This window comes from Melospiza georgiana, chromosome 3 (assembly GCF_028018845.1).
Source record: "Melospiza georgiana isolate bMelGeo1 chromosome 3, bMelGeo1.pri, whole genome shotgun sequence".
Taxonomy (NCBI): Eukaryota; Metazoa; Chordata; class Aves; order Passeriformes; family Passerellidae; genus Melospiza; species Melospiza georgiana.
In genome coordinates, this window is record NC_080432.1 from 9,596,961 (window position 1) to 9,611,182 (window position 14,222).

Below are 14,222 nucleotides of genomic sequence, written 5' to 3' on the forward strand. Positions count from 1 at the left end.
TTTAATTTTCTTGGTATGGATGTATGGATGTATAACAGCTTAAAATTTTCTGATTTAAACTTGTTCTCCACAGTTTCCTAGATTTAAGTGGATTTTCTGTTGTACTCTGCTGTTGGATGCAATGTCCATTTTTACTGTTTGGTTTTAATTGATAGAATTGTCATTCCTATTAATATAAGATAGTATTAAATTCTTTTCTTATATTAGGAGCATTCTACACCTTCTCAATATATGTGACAGTGGATAGAACTTCATATGTGTGGCCCTCTACTCTTGATAATGTTGGTGTTATTCATCCCTGCTGTAACACACTTGGCAGCATTTCTGGCTTGTGACTTGGAGAGTGCATTGAATTCCACATTTGATTCTCAAAACCCACCTTAAGTAAACTTTTGAAACAATTGGTTGCATCCTTTAACAGAGATAATCAACCAGTTAGAAGTGAGAAAGGATAATGGTTGCCATACAGAATTACACTAAGTATTCTTCTAGCTAAATGTGCATCTACCAGTTTTAATAGATGTTACATATTTTTTGAGGGAAAAAATGAAGGTCTGTTTAAAAATACAATATTTTGATCTAGTCACGGGTTGTATATTGAATTATTCAATTTTAATGAATTGATACATTGCTGCCTTTTGCATCTTTTTTTCTTGGAGCAGTGAATATACAGCATGTGGTTTCACTTTTTTTCACAGCTTTAGTTTCAAATTTATGTGTGATTAATATGTGTTGCAGCTTTCCTGCAGATGAAAATGCTGTGGTGGGTTTTTTTTCAGTTAATGTAATGAAAGCAATTTTATTCCATTATTGTACTGCTGGATAAGGCTTTCTGAGTGATACAACTCTGTGCCTCATGGTTTAGATTCTAAATTTGTGAAACTTCAAAGCATCTAAAGCTTTCAGATTAAGAAAGCTTTTCTGTGAAATGTCTTAAATTAAGCAACTAAAATTCCAAACTAACTCAGGAAAGCTAAGCATATTTATAGCAGAGCAGAGCAGCATATGTTTCTGCTGTATATGCATTTGTGTTTAATTTTGGTGCTCTGTTTCGAAGATGCTTACATTTCATGTAAATGTTTGCTGGTATAACTGGAAACGTTGCTGTAACTGGAACCAAAATTGTATTTTTAAAATCCGTTCAGGTCTTAGACACAGCCTTGCAGGGTAGCTGCCTTGGCAGCAAGAGGTCTGAGAGTGCCAGGGTCGCTCCTGCAGGGCAGCCACGTCTACTGCTCCATTTTGGGAAAGGGTTGAGGCTCCAGTGCAGGCTTGGATCAATGCATTAAGTGTGTTGTGTACTTCCAGTGATGTTTTAAAGGTGGAAGTCTGTGACCCTCTCCACTCTGTCTGTGTTGAGCAGTTTGGATTGCATTCCTGAAAGCTCTGGGAATGTTGGCCCAATGATGTTCTGTTGGGTTTTCCTGAGTGGCAAGGAAAGGACAGAAAATCTCTTTGCCCAGGACTGTTGCTTTAGGCCAGGCTCTTTGCTGGGAGAGGCTGGAAAACATCCGTGTGTTTTTAAATGACTGGTGTGCATGACAGGGAACTCCCAACCAGAACTGACAGTCTTGGTTCATTTTGATAAATGACAGACTTGGTACTTCCCCTACAGAAATCTAAGGTTTTTTCTTTTCTTTAAATTAGACTACCTTCAGGTATTCTGGAAAAATAAAATCTGAAATTGAAATGTAGTTCATGCTGTTGTCCAGAATACAAAAGGACGTGATATATTACTGTGAAAATTAACTCTACCTTTGTTTTGGTTAAATTTTTTTTAGTGTAACATTTTATTTCATGTTCCCTTGATATTTTCAGTGTAGTTATCATTCTTTAAGTTATTAGTAGGTGTAGATTTTTAAAATTCATTTTGTGTATTCACACCTTAAAACATAAGCTAATTTTAAAAAATGATAAATAACTTGTAAAAAAAAAGTAGTGTAAAACTGACAATTAATATTTTTCGCTTAAAAATCAATCTTGTGCTTTTTTCCCCATTGCTTTTCCATTTCTTTCTAAAAAAGCAGTCAAAGTGAAGACAGTTCTCATAGCGGAATGTGGCACTGTAACAAGAATTCATCTTACGTCTGCATTTCTTTCTGTTGTAACAACTGGTTGGCATGGTGCATCATTAAAATTCAAATAGCATTGTGTAGAAATTTCTGTAGAAATGCAGTATGAACATGAATTGTCAATTGCTAATATGCACAAGGCTGCTGGGATATTTTTTTTTTTCAGTTCTCAAAAGTGCAGGATTCATTTAAAGATAAAATGATCAGTTGAAACATGTGAGAGAGGGTTATATAGATTTCCTAATTAATGCATCTTGGAAAATAAACAAAAGCAAAATGCCTGTCATTTGGTACTAATGTGGTGGAATAGTGTGGCAGCAGGATCCCTGCTTTTCACTCGGCCTCTCATAAAGATTCAACTTCACTTCAGCTGTAAAAATGTGCAAATTACATTACTACTACATGACTGACTTTTGTAATTACATTAAGCGATTGAGATAAATCCCAGTGCTGGGTTCCCAAAAGAATGCTTGCAGCTGTGTGATTTTCACATCTGATCCTATGGTTTGTTGTACCCAGCAATGCCTGCTCTTTTCTTTTTTTTTCCCCCCCTTTTTTTTAGAGGAGTCTGTTTGGTTAAGAGGTCATGTTGGGCACAAGCTGGAAGAAAAAAGCAAGATTGCTTTCTAGGGTGTACCACCCAGAAATTTGTTTTGTGGAGAAGGTTAGCAGGCCGTGATGATTGCCACAGAAAGGCAGGTGCAGTATTGTCTGTGTGGCACACTTGTGAGCTTCACATGGACATAATGCACATGTAGTACACAGGAACCATGCTGAGACATTGCAATCTGTGTGTCTGCTCATTTACTGGAGAAAACAAATTGTTTTGCTGTCTTAAAAGTGAATCTTATGCGTATTTTCCTTTACAAAAGCGAAATTATATGTTGGTGGAAACATAAGATCACATACTTTTTATAGAGCAGTTAATTAAATTGGTTTGTGTGGCAATAGAAGGGAAAGGAAGAATATATATTCTCAAATGTTGTAGTTAAATTTATTGTTGGGAGGGGCAAGCAGAGGAAGGGGGTTTTTTAGTAAGTTCAGCTGCCTGGATTTGCCAGTAAGTGAAAGTTAGCAGCTTGATTTTTGTTTTGATGGCTGTAACTAATGTATAAAAATAGATACAAATTTACAGTCCATACCAGAGTTGTAGACTTGTATGGAAAAACTGGTAGTGGGATGAATAACTTTGCAGATTTGCATTCTGTTGTGGATATTAGCAATTGACAAATGATCATGTTGAAAAAAATGGTGTTCTTTTCTTAAGTGACTTTTACATGTAGTTTGGAGTCATAGAAGACCATTCTATCTACTTAAAATTAAGTAGCAAAAATAAAACATTGTATTGATTCTCTGAATCTGAAAATACACTTTGGCAAAAAGACATTTTTGTTATTGGTCAGAAATTTTCTTTCAAATCTGCTTGCTTGCTAGTAAGCTCCTTGCAAAGGAATGAAAATCGAAGCATTGACAAAAAATTTTTTAGGCATTCTGTCATTTTTAACCACAGATTCTCACCTTTCCTGCCCATGTACTTATTTGCTTGTGAGGTGTAACACAAGTCATCTGAGCATAGAGGATCAAAAGCACTCCTTGAATAGGTTGCTCTTCCACACTGTGCAGATGTCTTTTCTAGTTTATAACATTGTGGCAAGACTCAGAGAAATAAAACTGCAGTTTATAATCTTTGATTTGTAGGGTTGTAACACCACTAGCGAAGTTCAGCCTTTAAAAGGTAAAGCTAGTGACCATTTCAGAAGAAAACCAGGCTGTTTTTCTAAAGGTTGGATTCTAATTGTGGTACAGTGTTAAAAAAAATCTAAATTTTTTAGATAAAAAAAGAGTGCCAGACAGTTTAGTAGCATTTCATAATACAGCGTGATGAGAACTTGGTAAAAGAAAGACAGTCTGTTAACCTTGCTTTTACTGTGAAGACCTTCAGCTGAAGTACCAGAGTTGTATTCAATAGAAAAGGCTTGACCTTGGAATGAAAGTGTGTATTCCTGGAACCCTTATTTTTAATTAAAAAAAAAAAGTTGCATTGAAAAGATGAGCAATAATGCTTACTCCCCTGGCTGAAAAAAAACCTTGATGTCATTTATCTTCTTGCTTTCCTGCCATCTGCACCCCCAGGCAGAGCTCAGTTTCAGCAGAGACTGTGCAGAAGTCCATGTGTGCTGCAAATGTTGGAAATGCTGGCAAAACAAATTGATAGGGAAGCCACAATAAGTTTCCCTTTGCAAGTGGATGTGTCAGCACCGTGTGTTTTTGTACACCTGGTGCAGTAAGTGGCTCTGCTTTGTGGAATGAGTCATTGTCCATGCTAATGTTTGGCTTAGGAGTCTCAGTCACTGCTCAGAGGCTGGTGCTGAGCAGCTGTGGGACAGAGCAGTGTTCCCTGCCTCCAGAGAGCTTTTGGGACAGGACCACAGGTGAGTGGAGCAGGCACAAGAAAAGCTGAAGAGCAGCAAGAAAGGGGTGCTTTGCAGGCAGGAGCTGTAGCAGAGGAGCAGCTTCTGCTGCCCTTCTTCCCAGGGCTCTGGTGGGAGGGGGGCTTTCTGGCATGGGGGAGAACAGGGTGGTGTTGGGATGCTTTGCCAGGCTTGAGGCTGTGTCTATGTACAGAAGCATGAGGCTGTGTCTGTGTACAGAAGCAGCTGTCTGAGGGTTGGAGGTGAATATCATGGTGGGACCAGAGGTGGGCACTGACCTGGTGCCTGTGGAGAGGTGGTCAGTAGGGTTTAATGATTTGGGTGAAGAGCTGGGCAAAGAGTTTTGGCAGAGTCCTTGGGCAGAGTGTCCGTGCAGCCAGATGCACTTTGTCAAAGGAAGAGAAGGTTCCGGTGATCAAGGCACAGCTTAGGTGAGAGTTTTCCATGTATGGCTGCATCAGAAAGGTCACCTCTGCCGCAGAACAGCAGGAGAGTCTGACAGAGGGGCAGGTCCTGAATGTGAGCCCCAGGCACAGTGGGTTCTCTGTCCCTGCTGGGGAAGGACAGCCTGCCTAGGGCCGATGTCCACACTACCTGGGAAAGGCAGAGAGCTTAAGGGTTACCATGTCAATTCTCTAAAAGATGAGTTAACTAATGACAGAAATCTGTCTGAATTTAATTACTTCTGTGCTTTTCACCCAACCTGCTCTCATTAATATGAACAAGGTCCTTTATAACAAATATTACTGCATGTAGACAAATAACTCAGACTACTTCTTTTATTCTGTTAGGCCAGGAGCTGAAGGTCCTTGTGGGCAGCTGCAGATGACAGCCATTTTGATGGAATCCTTCAGCTGGGATCCTTGTGTATATACTGGCTTAAAAGTCACTTTTCATACCCAAAAGCACGCCCGTTGAATTACAGGATTGCAAGATTGAGTCACCAAGTGTCCATGAAACAGTTGTTCAGTGCAAATTCACTTTAAAAAATTACATATTAGCTTTTTGATTAATAACATGCTTGTAGCCTTGGGTTAATCTTGCAGAAGGACCCTCCAGCCCCAATCTGTAGAAGTATTAGCTATCACAGTCATTACCAGCATGTTCTATTAAGACTGACCAACTCTTCACATGTCAAGTAAACATTCAGCTTCAGGCCCGCCTGTCATTTATCACTGAGTTAGGGACATTGAGCAGAGCTAAATTAAAAACTGCTGTCCTTCCTCTGGGTCTGTATATGTACTTAAAAATATCTGTGTGTTATAAGCAAGGCAGCAGGTAATGTTTGTAATGGCAAAGCAGCACATTTCTCTCAGGACTTTTTCACAGGTACAAACAACATAGTAAAACGTCATGTAGATTGTGTTTTTAAAATTATTAACAAATCAAAAGGCAGTAATTAAAACCTTCTGAATGAAATGAGGTTCCTAACTTTGATACCAATATCCAGGCATTTTTCCAATTTGCTACTACTTCTCCTTATCCCTATACATATATCCTTATCCCTGTATATATCCTCCTAATTATCCAGCTTCATGGCAATCAGATGTCTGGTTCTCATTTCTTGTGTTTTGTAATTGCGTATTCACCCAGCTCTCATCACAAAGCTGGATGCCTTGGCTTTGTTTTCCCTCCCTTAAATAATTTGTATGTAAGGTTCAGCAAATGGAACCTTGCTACTTGTGTGAAGCTGCCATTTAACCATGAAGTGAAATGCTTTTATCGAGTTTGCCCTGCAGATATGGTCCGCTGTGGCAGTGCTGTCCATATTTGGTGGCTGTGCAAGGAGAGCCAGGTGGTGCTGCAAAGCATAGCACAGTGAAGCGTGGACAGATCTAGGTTTGACATTTGTCATCCTGTACTGCTAAAGGGAAGAGAAAAATCTGCTTTTCCATATGCTTATGCTTTAATTTTTGCCTGCAGTTTTGTCCAGATGGCCCTGTGAACATTGTTTACTTTAAGATGCTGTCCCAGATGTTTTTGAATGCCGATGGATAAATGCAACAACTGTGGTATACTAATACACAAATTATTTCCACAATTTTGGCTTTTTTTTCCATCTTTTTTTTTTTTCTCTTTTTAACCATCTCTTTTCCCCAGCACTACTCTGGATGGCCCACTTCTCTGAGGGGAAAACATCTCCAGTGATAATATTAAACTTCTGAGAGAGAGCAGTGCGTTTGAATTGCAGATAACTTGGAGCTCCCATTCCCATGCTGTGGCTGTTCTGAAGCTCTGTGGGTGGATGAGCTGCTGACACTGTAGCATTCCCCTTCTAATCATGCCAGCTAAAAGGTGTTGCTTCATGTAGCCCATAAAACAGTGACTCTTTAGGGTGTGAGCAACTTGCTTGTTGTTTATTATATTCAAAACCACTTTGTCTGCTTTTTCAAGGAGAATTCCGTCCTTTACTTTGCCCTTGTACCATCTTAATTTTCCACCTGAATGGAAAGGAGAGTAATTTAAAGCTGTGTAAGCACTGTTAACAAGAACATTTAAAAGTGTTTTTAAACAGCAAAGCACCTCTAACTCTGTTTTGAAAAACTCTGATACAATTTGGAAGAATAGTTGTGCCTCAATGGCACTGTAGGGTGCAGGCAGACTGCGTCAGAACGTTGTTGCCAGATACAATAGATATTTTAATGACTTCTTTTTAATTTAATTTTTTTTTTCATTTTTCTAAGCAAGAAAGTATTTAGGAGTGTACATAAAAGAACCTTTTGGCATGAGAATTTCATTAACGTAAATAGGTCTGTTAGTTATTTCTCAAGAACACTTTAATGAGACTTCAATGTGAAACTCATTAGAACAAATACATGAATTCATATGTCAAGACAGAGATTGTAGCATCACAGTTCTTGGCATCTATTAAGTCCATAACTCGTTTACATTGACATGCATTGTTAATCAATATTTAAGACACTGCAGATGTCAGTAATGTTCACATTTAGTCCTGCAACCATGACAGTATGAAAGTTGCTAGTAGAATTCAAGGCTAAATATTGTTATCTCAAGTCTTTCCATTACCTCTAGGCTACAAGTTAATGACTGTCTAACTTTGCTGTCCCTCATCTATTTAAATAATAAGGGAAACAAGGAATTATGTGGATGTTATAGCATAGTTTTATCAATTTTTTGTTACTTGAAATTAAAACACTAGCATTGTATGTACATGGATTGCATTAGTAATTCCTCAGGCTGTGACAAACTGAGGTGAGTTGAGGAGCACATGTAGGGATAATGTGCCTTGGGCTGTTGACAAGGCAGTTGGAACAGAACACTAGAGTTGATAAAGACTTGCAGCATTCAGTGGTAACTTTGGGCTACCTCCTTTCAAATGCACCAAAAAGCAACCTTTGTGTCGTGTTTCTGATGTGTCTAATGAACGTTTATCTCAGCTGCCTATTGCTAATAAATAACTCATTTTACTTATTTCTTGTCTAATTGTGGAAGTTACAGTCTTAGAGGACAGTACGATTATTATGAAAGGTTTTGTTGGATATATGTAGTTGTTGAGGGCATTTTTTACTCCCCAGGCCTTTATCTGTTATGTCTAGTTTTTTGGGTTTTTGGTGTTTTTAAGACTGCGTACAGCAGCTTAGAGTATTATCAAGGTATCTTCCACATATGTTAAAATTAATTAACATATAAACTTCATTAACATAATAATGAAAGGACTTAAATGATTAAACTGTGCAATTTTGTGGTCATATTAATCTATAATTTAATTATAGGTTCATCAAAAATCATACGTCTTCGTGAAGAAAGCAGTGAAACAAGTGAAATTCTGAAAGGAAAAAGTTCCGGTAATGGTGCATCAGTTCCAGTTAAAGGAATAAATAATTTAGGAAACACCTGCTTTTTTAATGCTGTCATGCAGGTAAGATGGAAAGATCATGCCACTTTCTCTTAATAGATTTCAGAAATACTAAGTCTGTATGATCTATGGGCTTCTGAAAAGGTTTTGAGTATTACAGGTCTTCATTCTGCTTTCTGAAAGTCCTTTTCAAATTCTTTTTACTCCTTGCTATCCAAGGAGTGTTTCCTGTTATAGTAAAAAAGAATTCTTGGATCACTGGCATTTTGCACAGTAATGAAACAAGTGAAAATGTCAAGTGTTTTACACACTGCATATGTGTGTGGGTTGTACTGTAGCATATGGTTTTATTTGAACTTCAGCATTATTAGTCATGACTAATGCAGGGTATCTACCATACTGGTGATGTGAATAGCGGCACTGTGTGCATAATGTAAATGTCTGCACTATTCATTGGCATGATTTTAAACCCCTGCTATGGATGCAGTTATAAAATGATTTTTATCGATTATGGTTTTTTTCTGACTACAGTAAGAGGAATGAGCTATACTAATACACATCTATTGATGTTTAGTGCACAACCAATCCAACATCCTCAAAAAAAGCAGTAGTCTTAGTGGGTTTTATATTGCACCATCCTGTTGCTTGTCAGCTGAGCAGAGACATCTCTATGTCTGCAGGCAGGAGTGAGCAAGTGAAGGAAAACTGCTACAAAGGTGTTCTGCACTGGCACACCTCACCTTGTGTTTATGATGTTGATTGCAAAATTAATCAGAGAGATAGTAAAACTGCAAATTGTTATCTGTCCATACTTAGGGCATCACAGAAGCCTAAGTGATCTGCTGTCAGAGTTGACCAAAAATAAAGAAACAAAGATGAGATATGTTGAGTTGATTTCTCTCCTAAATTCTGAAGGATAATACTTTTCATTGTGCTTCATGGGGCATGATGACAGGGACCGCAGTGTTTAAAAGAGGCAAATGGTTTCTGACAATAATGTCCTCATCCAAAAAAAAAACCAAATAAAAACAACTTGTTATTCAATATAAATTAAAAAGTTATTACTAGTGAACTGTTTTGAAATTACAGAAAAGAAAATAAATAAAATTTTAGAAACAGTCAAGTTAGTGAATTTTTTTTAGTGCTCTTTCTAGTGGTTGTATCTAAACCTCGGCTACATGTTACGAAGTGTATCTGGTTTGGTCTACCCCTGAATCTAGAGTATATAACTAAAGAAACTCTGTAATTGAATGATCAGCATGTTTCTCACATTTTTTGTGTTTTTCTTTCTTTAAGAACTTGGCACAGACTCATGTACTAAATGAACTGATGTATGAGATAAAGGAGAAAGGAACAAAGTTAAAAATCTGTCATACTTCAGATTCTCAATTGGTAAGTATGCACTGAGAAATACAAATTTGGGAAAATGTGGGAAGAAGCTGGAGGACAGGAAATCACATCTCCATTAAAAGCACACTGTTACTCTCCCATTTCTTTTGCATTTTAATTGCTTAGTGGGTTTGTGTTACCTGTGGACTGGTTTCTTTTACAGAAATCATTACTCAGCCCTAGAGAAGGAGGAGTAATTACTTCCTTTCACATTTTTTGATATTGAAGTATCAAATAATGCTTTACCTTAAGAAAGAGCAGCTGGCTTATTTTTACTTGCCATTTAATTTCTTCAGTATGAATGTATGATACAGGAAATAGTTTGTTTGGCTCTAGAAAGTGTCTGTGAAATGTTTTATTCCAGTCCATCCCTGCCCTTCATTGATAAGGTCTGTAAAGTTTATTACATGCTTCACAGGCCAGGGGATTAAAATGAGAGAAGAGAAATTTCAGTGAGGAACAAATTTGTCCTCAAACTCATTGCAGGCATATGGGAAAGTGTCTCCTGTGACTATTATCCAAAGAATATTCTGCTGTTCTGGTCATATCTTAGAGACTTGGGGTTTCATTATATGTTGTTGGCAATAAAGATAATACCCCTTTCCCTCTGCTAGCTGAAGCAAACAGTTTACAGAGGATTTTTTCTTAGTTTTTTTCTTTTTTTCCTGCTGCTTGCTGTGAGCTTTCTGGTGGCAGTGAGGGTAGAGGAGTGGTATTCTGTTTCAGATACCTCTGAAATGATGATGATTTCACTGTGTTGCTGTAGGTGATGTTCATAGCTGCTCCAGGCAAGAACAGTGTGCAATTCACTGCATTGCTGTCTTTATTTCCTCCAGTGGCAGTTCAGAGCAGCAACATGTTTCACAAAGTTATCCTGAGCCACAGCAGAGGTCTGGAGCTTGTTTTTGCCCAAAGGCTTAGTGAGCCAGTGGGGTGTTGGCTTATGCTTGATGTGTAACTTGCACAGCCATAAGGTTGAAGGATTTATTTTTAATTTCAATGCTTACAATGTAAATAAGGTCTTTGGAGCAAAGACTGTGTTTTCTGGTCTTTGTATGCCAGTGCAGAACTTGGCATTGAATAAGAGGGCTGCAGTAGTCTAATTAATAGTAATGCAGAAGCCTCCTGCTTCTTGCTTGGTAAGGGGCCTTTTCCCACCTTTTGATAGTGCATATAAAGCAAATACTTTATATTTGTGTGTATCCATATTGCTTATGTTTTGTGTGGATCTGCTTTCTGGACAAGGTGCCCTTTCCAAGTGTTCATCTGGCACTTGTAATCTGTTTTTCTGAGAGTCAGGCCAGCTAGTAGGGAGCACTGGGGGCACATGGAACCTTGGAGCATGTTAGGGAGAGCTGGGGTCTGTGGTCATTTTAACAAGTGGTGTATAAGCAGTGTAGGATTTTAAAATTCTGCTTTAAAATTGGCTTGATTGGCTTGATTCTTCCATACCCAGAACCTGCTGGCTGGGCTGAACATCATTCCAAGAGGGGCTGTGCAGGATGCAGCCTGTGCCTGGCTCCCAGTGCCACAGGGCGCTGTGGGGTCTGCCATCAGCTCTTGCTGTGAAGCCCTGCTGGTACTTTCACAGCACCTGGTTTGTGGAGGAGCAGGTTGTGTTTCTGTGGCTGCCTGATGTGTGGAAATGGCAGTGTGTGGCTCACAGATCAGAGAAGCTGGATGCCCCATTCCTAAGCTTGGGTAGCAGAGAGCCACTGAGCACAATCTTACACTGGCCCATGGAGGTGGTCACCTGGGTTGTCTCTGCAGATGAATTTCAGTGTATATGGAGGTAGGAGTAAAGCAGGTAATACAAAGGTTGCTTGTTTTTGTGAGAACCAGACCAGCTCATTGACATGCTTGTTACCAAAGTTATTGGTTACCACCAATAATTGTTTGGTTTTGCAACTGTTACTCCTTAAATAATAAGCCTGCTCTTAAATTATTTCAGTCAAATGGTTGACATCAACATTTAAAAAAAACCACCCTGAAACACTCTTAAGACTGAAAGTTACATTGCTCTTTATCATGTATCAAGTAACTTGAAAGAAGTCTGTGTCATTACTTTTGAAATCTGATGTGTAATTTGCCTTTGTTTTTGAAGGATCCTTTGGTGGTAAACCTGTCCAGCCCCGGACCTTTGACTTCAGCAATGTTCTTGTTCCTTCACAGCATGAGGGAGGCTGGAAAAGGTCCTCTGTCTCCCAAAGTGCTGTTCAGCCAGCTTTGTCAAAAGTATGTATTGTGTCCTCAAGCTCATCTTTCACTTATTTTTTTAATTTTAGTTTTCAGTGATGTGTTCCTAAGCGTGCAATGTCTTTTGTCCTTTCTAGAGAAACTGTTAGATTTTAACCAGGCAGTCCAGAAAGCAGCTCCTTCATGTTTTAAAGTTGAAGGACTCCTTGTTGCACACCAGGGTTGTACCTGCTCTTTGTGTAATGTGTGGCCCAGTTCATAACCATGGGCATCAATGGGCTCCAGACTGAGTGTGAGGGGGCAGAAGAGGGCATGGTAAAACTGAAGAAAATGGACTACCTTCCTGGTTTTGTTGTTTGTTAGCATAAAGCTGTGCTAACACTACAAAGTGTATGTGGGTATTTTGTAAAAAAGAATAAGATTTTAAATGGGGAACTTCTGCTATGATGTCTAACCTTGGCATTAATTCAAAATTAAAAAGGGTCTAACAAGTAAGGACTTGAAGCATTACTGAAATGGCATATGGCTCCAGATTGCAAAGAGCTTACAAGCCCTAAAGAAACTCCTGTTTCTTGGTGTGGAAAATGTTTACAGTGGTGCTTTGTAGGTACTTTCAATTATGATGCAAACAACCTTGCTTTTAAAAACACCTGTAGAAGACCTACTTAAAGTCAATACAAGTATTTAAATGTTGACTTACTAGTAACAGAATCTGTAGAAGCAGAGTAGCTGGAAGATGGTAAATATGAATCTCATATTTAAAAAAGAGCAATGTTGTGTTATAATTTATTTGCTACATTATTGCTGTGTTGAACTTAAAGCATTCTGCAGCATGAGAGTTAGGAGGAAAGTTGCAGCTTCCTACCATGGAATTCCAGGACAACCTTAGTGAGCAGGAATGGATTTAAAATATGGTAAAAAGAAACAAAGGCATTTAGAATAGAGCAGGGACAATTTAATTCTGTAAAGAAACAAGTCATTGCTTTTTATTTATCCTTAAAATTCAGCTTCAGAAATTTAATATTATATTTTTTCTATTTTACTTGTCTTCCTTTTGATTCTTTGAGCTGTAAAAGGAAATATGTGTAAAGTTACCTTACAGCATTTTTGAGTCAAACAGCGGTGTTCTTTGTTTAGCATTATCTACCTGGAAGAAAAATATATAGGGAAGAAAACTATATTGTTTTCTCACTCCTCCTTGTGTTTCAAGGCTCTCTCAAAAAATGTGAGTGCAAGAATTAAATTTGGCTGAGAAATGGGAGGAAAATTATTAAATAACACTAGTAGTTTTTTCCCAGTTAGTATTAAGGATTGAAGGGAAAAAATGATGTAAAACATGTTTTGAAGCCCACCTTAGCAAATTGATTGTGAAATAATCACAATGCAGTGCAGTTCAGATGGGATGCTATTTTTAGAAGTGACAGGCATTTTGTGTCTGCTCTGTGTGTCTGTAGTCATTGAGCAATGACAGTATTAAATCTCATGAGCAATGACAGTATTAAATCTCATCTATCTGGTTGTTCTGTTGTTGTCTTTTGATCATTAAGATGTGCATACACTTTAACTAGCAGCTGAAATTGAAGCATTTTTATGTGGTCAGCACACTTTTGCTATTTAGACAAATATCTGCTAGCTCCTACCATCGCTCTCCTTCATCCCTACTTCTTACTTTTATCTCTGCAGAACACTTCTTAGATACAAATCCTTTACTAGCTCTAGCACAGCTCTACTATCAACAGCAAAAGTGTCAGCCACATCCTGTTAGTGAGAAGTTACATGTTCAAGGGCAGTAAGGGGCTGGACAGGTATGACAGAAGGTTTTGGTCTTCAGATTGTTTTCTTATTGTTTGTGACACAAGTAAGAAAGGGAGGGTTTCAGAATATTCAGCAGTGTGCAGTGGTGAAAGTAGGAGAATGGGAAATCTTTATCTGTGCAAACTGAATACATTTACTATTTATTAGCTTTAACAGTATGAATGCAGTGTTCTGTCATGTCATTTTTACAAAGCCTTTTTCTTTCTTTTGTTTTAAAGTTGGCTTTCTATTTTTCATCAAAGTTGAAATGCAAGAGAGAGCAGGGCAAGACTGCAGGAGTTTCAGCTAGGAAGAAGTCTGTGTTACTGCAGCTTTCTCTGTAAAACTGCTTCTTGACTGCTGCCAAGAGGTTGTGTTAATGAAGTAATCCTAGAGGCAGGCACTACCCATGGTCTTCATATTGCATTAACACAAACTCTTTTTATTCAAGAAACAAAGTTGAAACAACAAGTTTCCTAAAGAGATGACAGGATGAATGTGTAAAAAGAACTGCACTGACAC

At 38.2% G+C, this 14,222-nt stretch overlaps 1 protein-coding gene across 6 annotated transcripts in view; it reads left to right on the top strand.

Annotated features, from left to right (window-relative positions):
* The window catches only part of USP45 (ubiquitin specific peptidase 45), a 50,234-nt gene that overhangs the window by 14,239 nt on the left and 21,773 nt on the right, over nt 1–14,222 (top strand). For all 6 annotated transcript variants that reach the window (XM_058021751.1, XM_058021758.1, XM_058021756.1 and 3 more), the window contains exons 6-8: nt 8,239–8,384; nt 9,618–9,713; nt 11,815–11,945. In XM_058021751.1, coding sequence (XP_057877734.1) covers nt 8,239–8,384; nt 9,618–9,713; nt 11,815–11,945 — 373 coding nt within the window. The remainder of the gene's footprint in view (nt 1–8,238; nt 8,385–9,617; nt 9,714–11,814; nt 11,946–14,222) is intronic.